Raw genomic sequence first — 12,951 nt, 5'->3', positions numbered from 1 at the left:
CCCTGAACAGGAGCAAGCCATTCAACTCTCCCTGTGCTATCACAGAACTAGAAATAACTAAAATGCAAAAGTAGAGCTTGCTGAACTTGAGAGAAGAGATACAAGCATTCATTTGCATTGTAAATGGCTCTGTGATGTGACTGAATTTACATTGGTTTATTTCACTTCATGAACACCTCTGCTACACTAGAATTCAAACACTTCACCAAAGAACCAGAATATGAGCAGTGGCAGAGTTGGCATTTCATGCATTTCTACTTCAGTCACAAAAAAAGATATAATTTCAGGTGCTGTGAGGAAAAAATAATCAGTCCCATCCCATTCAAAAACAATCTCCTGATCTCCACTCTTACTTAGTATGCATTTAATGGAAATTCTGCCTTGTGTCTAAGACTAGGAACACTAGTGGAAATATTTGATAACAGTTGAGAACATCATTCATCAATTCAGAGAATACTGAAGATTAACTTGAAACAAGAATAACTTGAATAACTTGATCTTAGAGCCAGCTCCTGAGGTTGTATATATAGGGGACAACCACCAACACAGAAAATTCTTTCTGATTACCCACCTCTCTCACAGGCCAATGTGATGTAGCAGGGCATTTGCCTAACCATTCAGCTCTTTGTAGCTTTCCCCCTTTAATGGAAAGATATTTAGAAAATATCATCTTTGAAAATCAGCTTGTGACAAGATAACAGTATCAGACTTGGTAAGTCGTACTTGAAGGGTACATACAAGTATTTTGTCTCTACAAGTCCTGCTCTTCAGTCAACCAGTGAAAAAGTATTTCTTTCTCAAGCTGAGACTCACTGGGGCTAGATGCCCGCTTCTTCCAAGGAGGGGAAGAGCAAAGGATCCCTTGCTGGCAAAAGCAAACAGCCTGTCTCGGGTGTCCAGGAAGGCGATCAGTCCCGCAGGTATCAATTATTGAGCTGCCCTGCTGTCCTCCACACAAAGTGCCTGGAGCAGCAGCTCTTCCTTCAGTGGATTGTGCGGTTACAAGGCCCAGGAGGAAGCGCTCTGGGAGCTGCTGACACTGATGTCACATTGTCTGCAACCGCACAAAGTGACATTGGAGCCAGCTGGTCAAGTCTTCCTTAATTCCACACAATCAACACAGTCAAACTGTCACTTAAGGACACTTCATTTACTAAGAAAGGGCAGGTGTAATCTCACAAATAATTGTAATGCCCTCAGCAGCAATCATCTCCAATTATACAGGCTGGGGAAAACAGCAGCCACTTAACTAGAAAGCTGACAGGAAAGCGATATACAAATGGAGACAAAGATTAAAAGGAAAAGTTACCCTTTACCTTGCAGAAGTCCTGCAAAAATGCTATTGGAAGACAAATTAGGTCAGATAATGAACCATTTTTGCTGACAGTCCGCGCATTTTTTATATTTTATTCTGAGTTGCATCATGACCTTGAAAATAAACACTGCTGCCCGCCTGGTTTTTGATCGTCAAGTTTTTTACTAATGTAACCGAAACCCCACTAATACTGAAAACCTCTATAGCAGAAGCAGTTGCAACTATCTACCTGACCACCGTTACTGACAGCTCTATTTCAATTACACCTGCCAATTGCATAGAATTGTCTGGGATGAAGGGTGCCAAAAAAATTCAAGAATGGGCTCACTCTTAAGAGACATCTTCAAGCTACTCAGGATCAAAGCACCAAAAACTCACTGTGACCTGGCCTATACTCTTGATCCAGCCAGCTATGAAACAATTTACCATAAAAAAGCCTGTCTGGTGTCAAATGGCAAGTGCAAAACCGCAGCTCTATGTGACCTCTGACAGGGAAGTCCAGCCATCACTCTTGCTTCTCCTACCCTTTTATTTCTGCCTGTTCCTCTATGCAGACTTCACCTTGATGAGCAGAATAACTGCATCAGAGAACTCTGAAGGAAGGAACTAATGTGTTTGTAAATGAACCTAGCAATAATGGACACATTTTCAGCTTGGATAATTTCCTTTTATTGACTTAGAATATAGCATTGGCAGTGCTGGTACAAGAGACGAAGGTGAAACAAATATCTGTTGATGGCAGGAAAGGGGTGCAGGACTGAGTTAATTTTCCTTTTTTTTTTTTTGAAATCACAGCCCTCAGTTGGATTAAAATCATGATGGAAAAAAAGGTCTAAATAACATAATTACATTTTATAATTGCTGGAATTTAATTCCAATTTAATTGAAGACTTTTGGCCAAAGAAACATGGAGGTGAATCATCCAATTTTCTTCTGGCTACTCCAATCATACAGAAAAATTCATAATGAAGGACAATAAATAATAAATTAACATGTTAAATTCACTCTCTCATTAGGAAAGGTGAAGTGGCCTCTGGAAAGCATTTGTCATTTATGCACATGATAACTTTGATTTTCCTGCAAGCCAGAGATATCATGGAACACATTTGCTATTTTGTGGATAGTATTTGAGTTTACTAAGAACACAAAAAGCAACCTCTCTGTTCTGTCTGGACACTAAAATGTCTGGGAGTCCTGCTAGAAAAGCAGAAACTGAATATAAAACAAATAAACATTACCAGAGTTTTCATAATTCTTATCAGTTCAACATTACTGGCAAGAATTGATCCTGGGAATTATTGCCTTTATTTCTAGTGCTATACAATGGCCTGAAAGATTTATGCTAACAGCAGGCCCTCGGGAGCTTGAGCTTCTTGAGAACAGAGGCTTTGCCTTGGCAGGTCACCTATTCCAGCCCCTGAGAACAAATATGCACCTTTTCCAAGATCAACTCTCCCACTCAGTCTGTCCTCGTCTCCCTAATAATCAAGTAAATTACAAGTCCAACATGGGACCACTGGCGGTTGTTTGGAGACAAGATATCACTGGAACAAATCTGCAATTATCTACTTAACATCTTGTAACAAAGTGAATACAACCAAGCAATAAATTTCCCATTGATTTCCAAGAGATCATGACCTTGTATAATGGGACTTGATTCTCAAATTTAGCATTTAGATGGCTTAACTGCCTCTTAAAATACTTTGAAAAGAGAAGAGGCAGACAGCTGGTGTATTTAGGTTCCACAGGTAGCTTGGCTCATGGCTGGTAATTGGACTTTCTGCAAGTCACTCAGCATTGCTTGTAAAGTGCAGTTAACAGTCTCTGCTCTCAAAACTTAATTTTTATAGCAGAGCAGCATGCACACGCTGTTAGTTTTATTCTGTTATTTCCTATGTCAGGTGAATGCAGATTTAGGACAGAACAGACTGAAATACAGTGGTCCACCACCTTGTCCAGTCACCTGCAGGACTTGACTGCAAACTCCTTGGTTGGTTCTGCTTTGTATTGAGTTCTACATTGATTTGAACAAAGCAAAAAAGGACAGAGAGATGCTCTGCCAATGCTGCTGCTTAACTGTCTGTAGAGTGTCCATCCAGCACACCAGCTGGTGTGGCTCCGTTCAGCCCACGTGCCAGGTGCTCTGGGGATGGATTGCCAGTTCCAGAGAGCAGCACACAGCTCATGAATGGCAGCAGAGTCCAGTGAATGGGAGGTTACCAATCACCACTCCCAGAAACAAGTACTGTGCATAAAGCACAGCTCTGAAACAAAGCTAATTTCATGGAGGTATGCAAAACATTCCTCTACAGAACAAAAACTGGAGGAATTAACAACAGAATGAAAGAATAGAAACACTCAAATATGCTGTGAAACAGTATTTTTGAAAGCCATTAAATGCATATTTCTCTTCTAAGACAATACATATATATTCTGGTTTGTATATGTATAGTTTCATAAGGTCAGGTTTACTTTGATCCTGCAACAGCTTAATTGGAAACTTTTATAAATACAAAATTAATATTAATCAGTCTTATAAAATCACTGCAAATAAAAAAAAAAAAAAAAAACAACAAACAAACAAAAAAAACCAACCAGCCTCGAAGATAATGCAGATACTGGAAACCATAGAAACCATATAGCTATCAGAGAGCAGCTCTTAAAAAATGCTAGTTATTGGATGCTGCAGCACCTTAAAAGGTAATATTTAAAGAAAATTACTTCAGAGGTTTCATTTTTAAAATCGCAAATGACATTTTGTACTGTGCCAAAGTACAAAATGTGTGTAAAAGCATTTAATCAAAACACCATCAAAATATCATCCTGTGAAGCAACCAAGAATCTGGTCCAGACAGAAGCAAATTAACTCTTATATAAGATCTATTATTAACTCTGTTCCAGTAATGTTTTACAAATGCAATACTTTTGTTCTACATTTCACACGACTAAGACTGGCATAGAGTTGTGCAAGACTGGGCCTGCAAGATATTTATGTATTTTCATCACTGTTAGTGTATAAAGAGTTAACAAACTCAATGAGTTAAAAATGCTGTTTGCATCAGAACACCAATGAAAATTTTACCACACAGCTCATCCTTACTTGTCATCATACATACTTCACAATTACACCCAAACCAACCAAAACACCAAGTTTCAGAAGGAAAAAAATCTGCATCTGTAAGAACCTGTTTACATATTCATATGGCAACAGGGGAGTAAAAACAAATCAGACATTAGCAAGGACTGAAAAAAAGCAAACTGACAACAAAAGTAATTTTGTTCAATCTACAGATACACCAAATGGTAACATGAAACAAGAACCCGACCAAAGGATATTTTCACAAAAAACTTGCTCCATTATTATACTACTTTTACTTGCACAATAACAGCAATACTGTATTAAATGAAAAATACTTTTTACAGAATATCCCAGGGAACCAATGAATACACTTGTATTCTTGCAAAGGGTTAATTTTCCAAGACCCTAGGTGAAGTCTGTATGGCTTTTAAAAAGACAGCTTGATGAACCTGTTTTACTTTAGAAATGGTGTTTCTTGACAGATCAAAACATAATTAGTTTAATCTGGTTTTGCATAATTCTCATGAAATATAGTTTAATTGCACTTTGACTTCAATTTTGATAAAAGCAAAAAAGTGAGCTCTGTAATAGAGAAAATCTTGTGTGAAAGAAGAAAGTCATTACTTCATCATACTATATTGTATTGCAATATTGCCTATAAGACTGCCAGGGTAAATATCAGTTTGTTTTGAGACTGCATTAAATAATGCAGAGTAAATAATACCATTAATGAACAAATATAAATGGTTTGCAATAAAACCAGTATTATGCCTTATAATCTCTAGGTTCTAGAAGAGAAATAAAACAAACAAACAGATCACTGAATTTGTACTGAATTCAGATCTCTTGATTCAAGTAATCCCAGAAAAGGAAATGAGATTGACTGAACAGTGCAGGAGTTTGTCCACAGCCCAACTACAGTTTCTCTGCATTTTCTACTCAATACAATTGTTTTTCAGTTAGAAATGCTGTGTACCAAGGTGAATAAATGGCTCTGAATGAATAAATAAGTTGCTTTACAGCATACTTGTATTTTACATTGCTTCAAGCATCTGTACACACTCAAAACACCTTAAAATTTCAGTTAAATTTCTTTTCTCAATATGAGACTTGACCTCCAAAATCTGTAGGCAGCTTTTAAAATCTTAATTTTAAAATGTTTTATTGCAATGAAACCCATCTTTCTTGCCTATCAGTACTTACCTTTTCCCTCACCAGACCTTGGTTGGATTTCACATTTTCTGTATTAAAAAACCCCTCAACAACCAAAAGCCCCATTCACAAAAAAAACCCTAAAAACCACAGGCAGAACTCTAAGGGCGTAAGAATCATAAATGCCCAGTAAAATTCCTTTTCTTACAAGGCTAGTATTTTAAATGATGTGAATCTTTATGAGTAGCCCAGTGCTCGCAAAAGCCTAATTTGCAAAACATTTCACTAATCTTATGAAAATGTAAAGAGCTGCCAACAAGAACACTGTTGTAATAACAGGTGATATGATCTTAATAGCAGGTGTTACGACAAGGTGTTAGACTGAAAAGCTGCAAATCTCCTTTCTTTACTTTGCTTCTAATGACTTGAATTTAAAAAAAACGAAACTAAACAAAAACACACAAAAAACCCCCAACCAATCCTGAATGGTTTAATATTATCAAGTTCAATTACAGGTCTCTTGTACAAAGTTTTAACGGGCTACCAGTCTTAATGAAGAGCATTTAAAATTGTCCATTGAAAACACTGAAGTTATCCTGTGGGTGACCACATTTACAATTGTTTATTTAAAATTAGAAGTTCTGCTAACAACTGGCTCTTCAATATGACAATTTACATGCAAAAAATTTACATGCATACATAGGCCTTTCAGAAAGTTTTAGATAAATCAAACTATTTTATTTATTTTATTTCATTAATATCACACTAATGATCTGACATTTATGTATGCTAGCTTTTCAAACAGGTGATTTTTCTGCAGTTTAATCTTCAGTCTCTAAAGCCAAAGCCACTTGCATAGGTTTTATCATACTTTAGGCATATGAACTTTAGGCACTTTTTCACCTCATAGTGTCTTTTACGGAACAAGCATATAAAACACTTTTTTTTTTAAATTATAAATTTTTTCCTCCTGAAGCAATACTAGGTGCTATAAGCTCAAAGCAATTTTAATAGAAGGTACAACAAGATAATACAATGTCCAGAAATAGATGTCAATAAAGAAATTATAAGTCTAACCATGAGGTGAGTGAGGTTTTGAACAGTCTACCAACAGGAACTGTGAGGAGGTAAAGAAAAAAGGACAACCAAGATATATTTTACAAAAAAGACTGACACTTTTGCTTCTGAATGCTGATACTATGAACACTGTACTGCTGTTCATAGTATCACTGGACCACTGTTGTAAGGAGTACAGAACTAACTCACAGACACATGAATTCACAAGAAACTGCTTTAGGGGAAAAAAAAAAGACTCAATGATCAATTTATAAAAGCAATTTATATGTAGATGCCTTCCTGGTCACTGGGATACAGATGTGCACAACAGACTGTTGCAAAGTGGACTGTGGTACACAGTGTTTTACTTTGGCCCATGGTTTAGAGGCCCTGGTAACTCAGCTGCTGGCTCAAGACATGAAAAACCTGCACTAAAAAAATTACGGAAACATTGCCACATTCTTCCTTTGGCTATTCTGAAGAAATTCCACAAATGAGAACTAGGCAGGTAAGACAGCCAATTCCAAGTCAAACGGCTCCACTTACAAAGTGCCGTCTCCCCCAAGATGCCATGGAGAGGCAAGAGCTCTCTGTGTGGGTGGCTCCAGCAGTCAGCCCAGGATCTTTTTGTTTAAAAGACTCAAGAGAGATGCAAAACTAATAGATCAGAGGCAAATCACCATCAAAATTATGTCTTTATCTGATTCTTCACAGTAAGAGGCTAATGCTCCTTCCTGACAAATTCTGCAGGTCAGTTATTGTCCTGAAACCTGTTATTTTATGGTACTTGCCAAACATAGTCAAAAATTGTCTAGCTCTACACTAATGAACTGCAAGTCTGCCTGTAACAGAGAAATCCCAAAGGCGACTCAATCCACTGGGCCAAACTCCTGCCAGGCTTTGAGATCAATTACCCAGCATTATGAAAGGCAGGGGCTGCAAAAGCCATTAGAGAGAGGCAATTTCTGCATGAAGAGCACTGAATTAGGGATGACATTTCAGCTCTTGCATTTGCCAGTTTATGTCAAGAGGATAACATTAATTACATTTAGATTTTGTTTTGTTTCACTGCAGTTGTGCTCTGTTCTGTGTTCACTTCTATTGTTAGTAGGAAGACTGGTGCTTTACAGATCTTTGATTTCTCTCTCGCCTATCCAGCAGGGATGTGAAAAAGCTTTTTTGGATCTTGGACTGCTAAGTCTAAGATCATTAACTTAGATTAATATATTGCAGACTACTGGTGAGAATGTGACAAAGTGGAAATTAAGATGGTACACTGTCACATTTCCCACAATGACAAACCACCCCTCCCCCCACTATGTATTTATAAAAGCATTTAGTTTATGCCTTATTTTCAGTGTGGAATAACGGTTGAAAGCATTTTAGCATATACACCAGGCCTCACCCCATGGCTCAATATTTACACCTGTGACAAGTCCATGTTAGCAGTGACTTGAAATAAAATTAGTAACTAAAATACTAAATTCTACTTCAATAGTATTAATCAAAGATCACAAAGGTAAAATATTATTAAGTTACCCAGTCCCTTAAGGGTCTGTATGTGTCCTTTGGTTATCACAAGATAAACTAGATCTTGATTTTCTGTGTTGCTAATTCAGTGTTTGTCATGTAGGAGAACAGAGCAATGCAGCCAGCCTTGGCTGCCTCTCTTAATAAGTAGTCAGCTGCCTCCTTCTTGAGCACACTTCTACTCAATGCTTTGCTTCACTGTATTTTCAGAAACTTGTTCAAGATGCCCACTGTGCAGACAGGTTCCTGAAATCTATTTCAGTGAGATTTGCAGTGTGCTGTAACATGACTTAAAAGAGGGTAAGGGAAAAAAAAAAAAAAAAAAAGGATCCCCTATTTAAAAGCAGTTTATGCAATGTTAAGCAAATAAAGAAGCACCAAGTTATCCCTGACATAAAATGCACACTTACTTACAATGAGGTTAGAAATTGCTTTCCAGGAGTGGATACAAGTATAACGATACCTATTCTGGAATTACACTAAGCATATTTCTCTGACTTATCCTTAAGAGAAATTAATTTAGACAAGATCTATTTTTTTCCTTTCCACTCTATTGTGAGCAAAAGGCATCAGCGAGAGAAGGTGCTACACTGTTGTCAAGCTAGTCACAATCTTTATTCTGCTTCCTAGTTCAGACACTGAGGATGTGACCCTTCTCCCTCTATACAGAGAGGGAATTAAATTAATATATTCAACAACCCAGCCTTAGAATATTATTACAGCTACTGGAAGGAACAGTAGGATATATACATGCAGGTTACAAAGAAAGTTTTCAATTATATTGGAAAAAAAGCACTCCCCAAAACAAACAAAACCCCAAATCATAAACATACGTAGATTACTCCCTTTAATCCCTTAATGCAAACCAAGACATCTTACCTGATAGGCATCTAGCTGTTCATCAGTAAATATCGTTTGCTTATTACCCATCTTAAATGAGGAATTCCTCTCTGCAAATGCATCCCATTAGAAGTAGCTGGATTCCTCTGTATTGTAGGCATTTAGAGCACGTATACTCCGTGAGTGTACTGAAAAAATCCCAGAGCCTGCATTGAACTGGTTTGGATGGCACCTGCCCACTGAGGAAGGACACAGTCTGAGAAATCTTTGCAAAGGCTTAACTGGAGTGTGCCAGGAAGGAAAGTGTTAAAATCACAGGCAGGTGTCGTGCAAAAACAGGGATGCCAATCTGCCAGTTTTCAGATGTTTTTCTGAGAGGCATACGGAGCTTTTATAACCCAAACAGCGAGCAGCCGCTCCCAGCAGAACGCAGCTCTCTTCCCTCGGGTCTCACTCAGGGCGCTCCACACGGCACCTCCAGGTTTTGGAGCAGCTCTGCGTCAGCCGGTGGCGCTGGGCAGCGCAGCCGTACTGCCAGGCACGCCAGGCAGCCTGGAGCGGGGAGCGCACGGGCATCGCACCCGGCACGGCCGGCTCTGCGAGCTGCCCGGCCTGCCGGGAGCGCGGCTGGGCGCAGCCTCACCGCTCCTCACGGCCCAGCTCCGCACCGCCGCCGCGGCAGCTCCGCGGGAAACACTCGTGTCTGCGCCGAGCTAGCGAGGATGAGAGTTCACCGCCAAAGGTACCGAACCACCGGTTACAGCAGTGAACACAACAACTCCTGCGCACGTTCACTAAATTGTTAAAAGTCAGCACGATTAAAGTAGTTAAACAGACGCTATCCTGCCTCCTTAGGCTCAAGCAAGCACAGCTGGGAAGGAAAAACCTCCACCACAGCCTAAAGCAAAAGCAGAAAGTGCCAGCAGAGGGCTCACGGTGTGTTTTAATGCGCCACAACCCTACTGACGGGAAAGTTTAAAAAAAAAAAATCTATGCGAAGCAGACAGACAAAATCATATTATCTAACATCTGCAGAAGGATAAGCTCTTATAACAACAGCAGGAAGAAGTCTGATTGAGAAAGGATGGCAACGGGGAAGAAGGACCCATTATAAGCTCACTTTCCATTCAGGCACATTGGAACAGAACAGGGTAAAATTTCCAACTTCTTTATTTGTAGTCTGCCAGTGGTCATTATTTCCTCATCAAGATAGCAAGCTTAATAAAAACACTAGGAGAATTATCGTGTACTTTTCCCTACAGCTTCTAATGATCCTGGCCTGATAGCACGACTGGATATTAGGAGTTCACTTTACCTTGGCATGTAACAACAAACATTTAAAAGTAATAGTGAAAGCAAATATATTGTATAAATAGTAAAAAATATCCTATGAAGTGTGTTGGATATGCAGTAAAAACATTCTAAAAGGTGCTGAACCACAGACTGTTGTAAGAGATGGCTTATTCAAATTATAACATTTAGAAATGCAGGTTTCATTAGTTGCAAACCAACACTGCCCTGAGCTACAAAAATTACAAGGCATATCCTATATACAAAATAAATGCCTCGGGATGAGAATGTAGGCAATAAGACTTATTAGCAATAAGCAAACATCAGAATTGTAACAACAAAGAAATGCATTCTAGCAATAGAGCATATTGGAGCATGGTTTCAGAGCAAGAGGGAAGAAGCTACAGTAGTAAGGAAAATACAAACAGAATGATTTACCATCAGACCAAGAGGGCAGCAAGCATCTGTTCCAATACCACACAGGTGTAGTGACTGTCACATAGCAAAACCAATCTCTGTTTTCCCAGCCACTAGTGCTTTTTTCCTCCTTTTCCCCAGTGTGTAGTGACATTGGATTCCTAGTATGTTCCAAAAAAGTTCTCCACAGATGAGTCGGAACATTACAAATAATTTTTAAAAATCTGCAAAATAGAGTATTTTTTTTTAATCAAAAAACCAACAATCTGTAAGGACCCCTTGAGACTAAGAACTTACACTGTTCTGAAAGTTCTTACCTGTTCTCAACTCTGAATGAGCTCCATCATTGGCTTTAGTGGTTATATGTATAATTAAGCATGGTTAATATCTCTGATCTGGTGCTACTAAAATGCAAGAGATAACAGCTGCTCTCAATCAGACTAGGCCAATACTTAGGCAAGTGATTTGTATGAAATGGCATTCCATTCACAGCCACCTACTTCAAGCTGCCCATCTATGCAACTCAGATTAAATATAAATGGCCAAATTACCTCTAATGTCATTATACAGAAGTTAATCAGAAGCAGGGGTGGATTTGGCTCTGTATCTTTTAATCTTATGATTCTGTATGCTTAACAACATTCCTACAGTGAAAAGCTTACATTCCATCTCTTCATTTTTCACCTGCTTTTATATCCCTGGCTGCTTCCCCTGTACCCTAGATGACAAACACATCAAAAAATCTCTATCTTTTGAATCAAAATAGCAATAGTAAAATAGCAGCAGAGCTTAATGGAAAGCATTAAGTAGGTAAGGCTTACTTGTGGTTACAATGTAGGCCAGAGAATTCAGAAATAACTGTAAAGGTTTACACTAAACCAGCTAGCTCTTCTCAAGCATATCACAGTGGTAACTACATCTCAATGCACAATTACCTTGCTGTGCTAATTGGGTAAAATTAAAAGACAGTATAATACACTAAATCTTTTTCACTCCTATTTGTTTGTACATGTCAAAGTTCAGCTCATCTTCCAGTTTACTATTCTGGACTTCTTCTATCTGTTCCTGTTTATCAAAGATTAGCTTATTTGCCAGTTGGATGTTAAGCAAACTTACTGCCAGCATGTTGCTGCAACAAAGTTTTTAATGTGCACAGCAAGAACTGACCTTAAATACTACTGGTACCACCACCTTTCACTATATTTCAGTTTTTTGTTTGCCAAATCAAGTGGGTTTAAGCAATTAGAAATAGATAACAAACATCTTGCACTAGGTTGCAGATAAAGTTTTGTAAGGAGGACAGTATATCTAGCATAGTCTTGCCATTTCACTGCCCATTGTACCCGAGACAATGGTTAAATAGCCCCTGCTCATCTGCTTTAGAGGTTTAAATCCCAGAGCAGGAAACACACTGTTACTCATGCACCCCAGTGTGGTATGGGGCAGCAAGACGGCTGTCAGCTACCATGGCCTCAGCTGGCCACAGCCACAGCACAGGCAGTGGGACACACCAAGCTGGCAGCTCCACACAGCCTTTGGTGCAAGTTTCTCTGCTCTGAAGTGTTGCAAGCCCTGGTTGTCACAGCTGGTGACTGATTTGTTAGAAGAGATGTAAGTTTAATGGCCTCCAACAGACAGGTCCGAGTACCTTAAGCTGCGTCTGTAAATCATGCAGTGAGAATGTGAAGGTCGTTTAAGTACAAACTCTAACCCCACACCAAAGGAGGCTGAAGCTACTCTGAACAGACCACTTTACCACAAAAGGATCCCCAGAGAATTTTAACAATTAAGTTGCATATCTGCTGCTTTCCCATATTGGTTTGCTACAGGTTTTAGGAGGGGAGAAAGGAACCCAAGAAATTTCATGCCCATTACACCAAGTATTCCAACAACTTCCTTCTTACACAGATGTTTCCTTGCAGAATAACTGTTCATAAAGAGTTACTCTGTTAGCAAAAAGAACAGTTTTGATTCAGAGGGGCTGCTTGTACATTTATTCTGTTGTTACCTTGCACAAGTCCTTAGGGCCCACTGCTACTGCAGGTGTGAGTAACTGTGATCACTACATGCAGTGGGGGAGGTTCTATCCTCCACTGATGCTGTAAAAATCCCTCCTGAGTTTTGGGGATTTGTTTTATTTACTGGAAAGCTATTCAAAATTCTGTTTGCATAAAATTAAGAAAAAATAATAACATTCACCTTATACAGCTGCTGTGGAGCTAAAAAAGAAATTCCTTAAAGATGCTACAGAGCTACAAAACAATACAATTGC

General features: G+C 38.9%; 1 protein-coding gene across 2 annotated transcripts in view; it reads right to left on the bottom strand.

Moving 5' to 3' along the window:
• The window catches only part of CIB2 (calcium and integrin binding family member 2), a 34,013-nt gene extending 24,544 nt beyond the window's left edge, over window positions 1-9,469 (bottom strand). For both annotated transcript variants that reach the window (XM_039731670.1, XM_039731663.1), the window contains exon 1: window positions 9,012-9,469. In XM_039731670.1, the coding sequence (XP_039587604.1) occupies window positions 9,012-9,062 (51 nt within the window). In that variant the 5' untranslated portion in view covers window positions 9,063-9,469. The remainder of the gene's footprint in view (window positions 1-9,011) is intronic.
• Window positions 9,470-12,951: the final 3,482 nt, after the last annotated feature.

This window comes from Passer montanus, unplaced genomic scaffold (genome assembly GCF_014805655.1).
Source record: "Passer montanus isolate IOZ18808 unplaced genomic scaffold, ASM1480565v1 scaffold111, whole genome shotgun sequence".
Classification (NCBI taxonomy): domain Eukaryota; kingdom Metazoa; phylum Chordata; class Aves; order Passeriformes; family Passeridae; genus Passer; species Passer montanus.
Note: the sequence above shows the minus strand (reverse complement) of the source record. Positions and strands in the feature narration are given on the sequence as shown.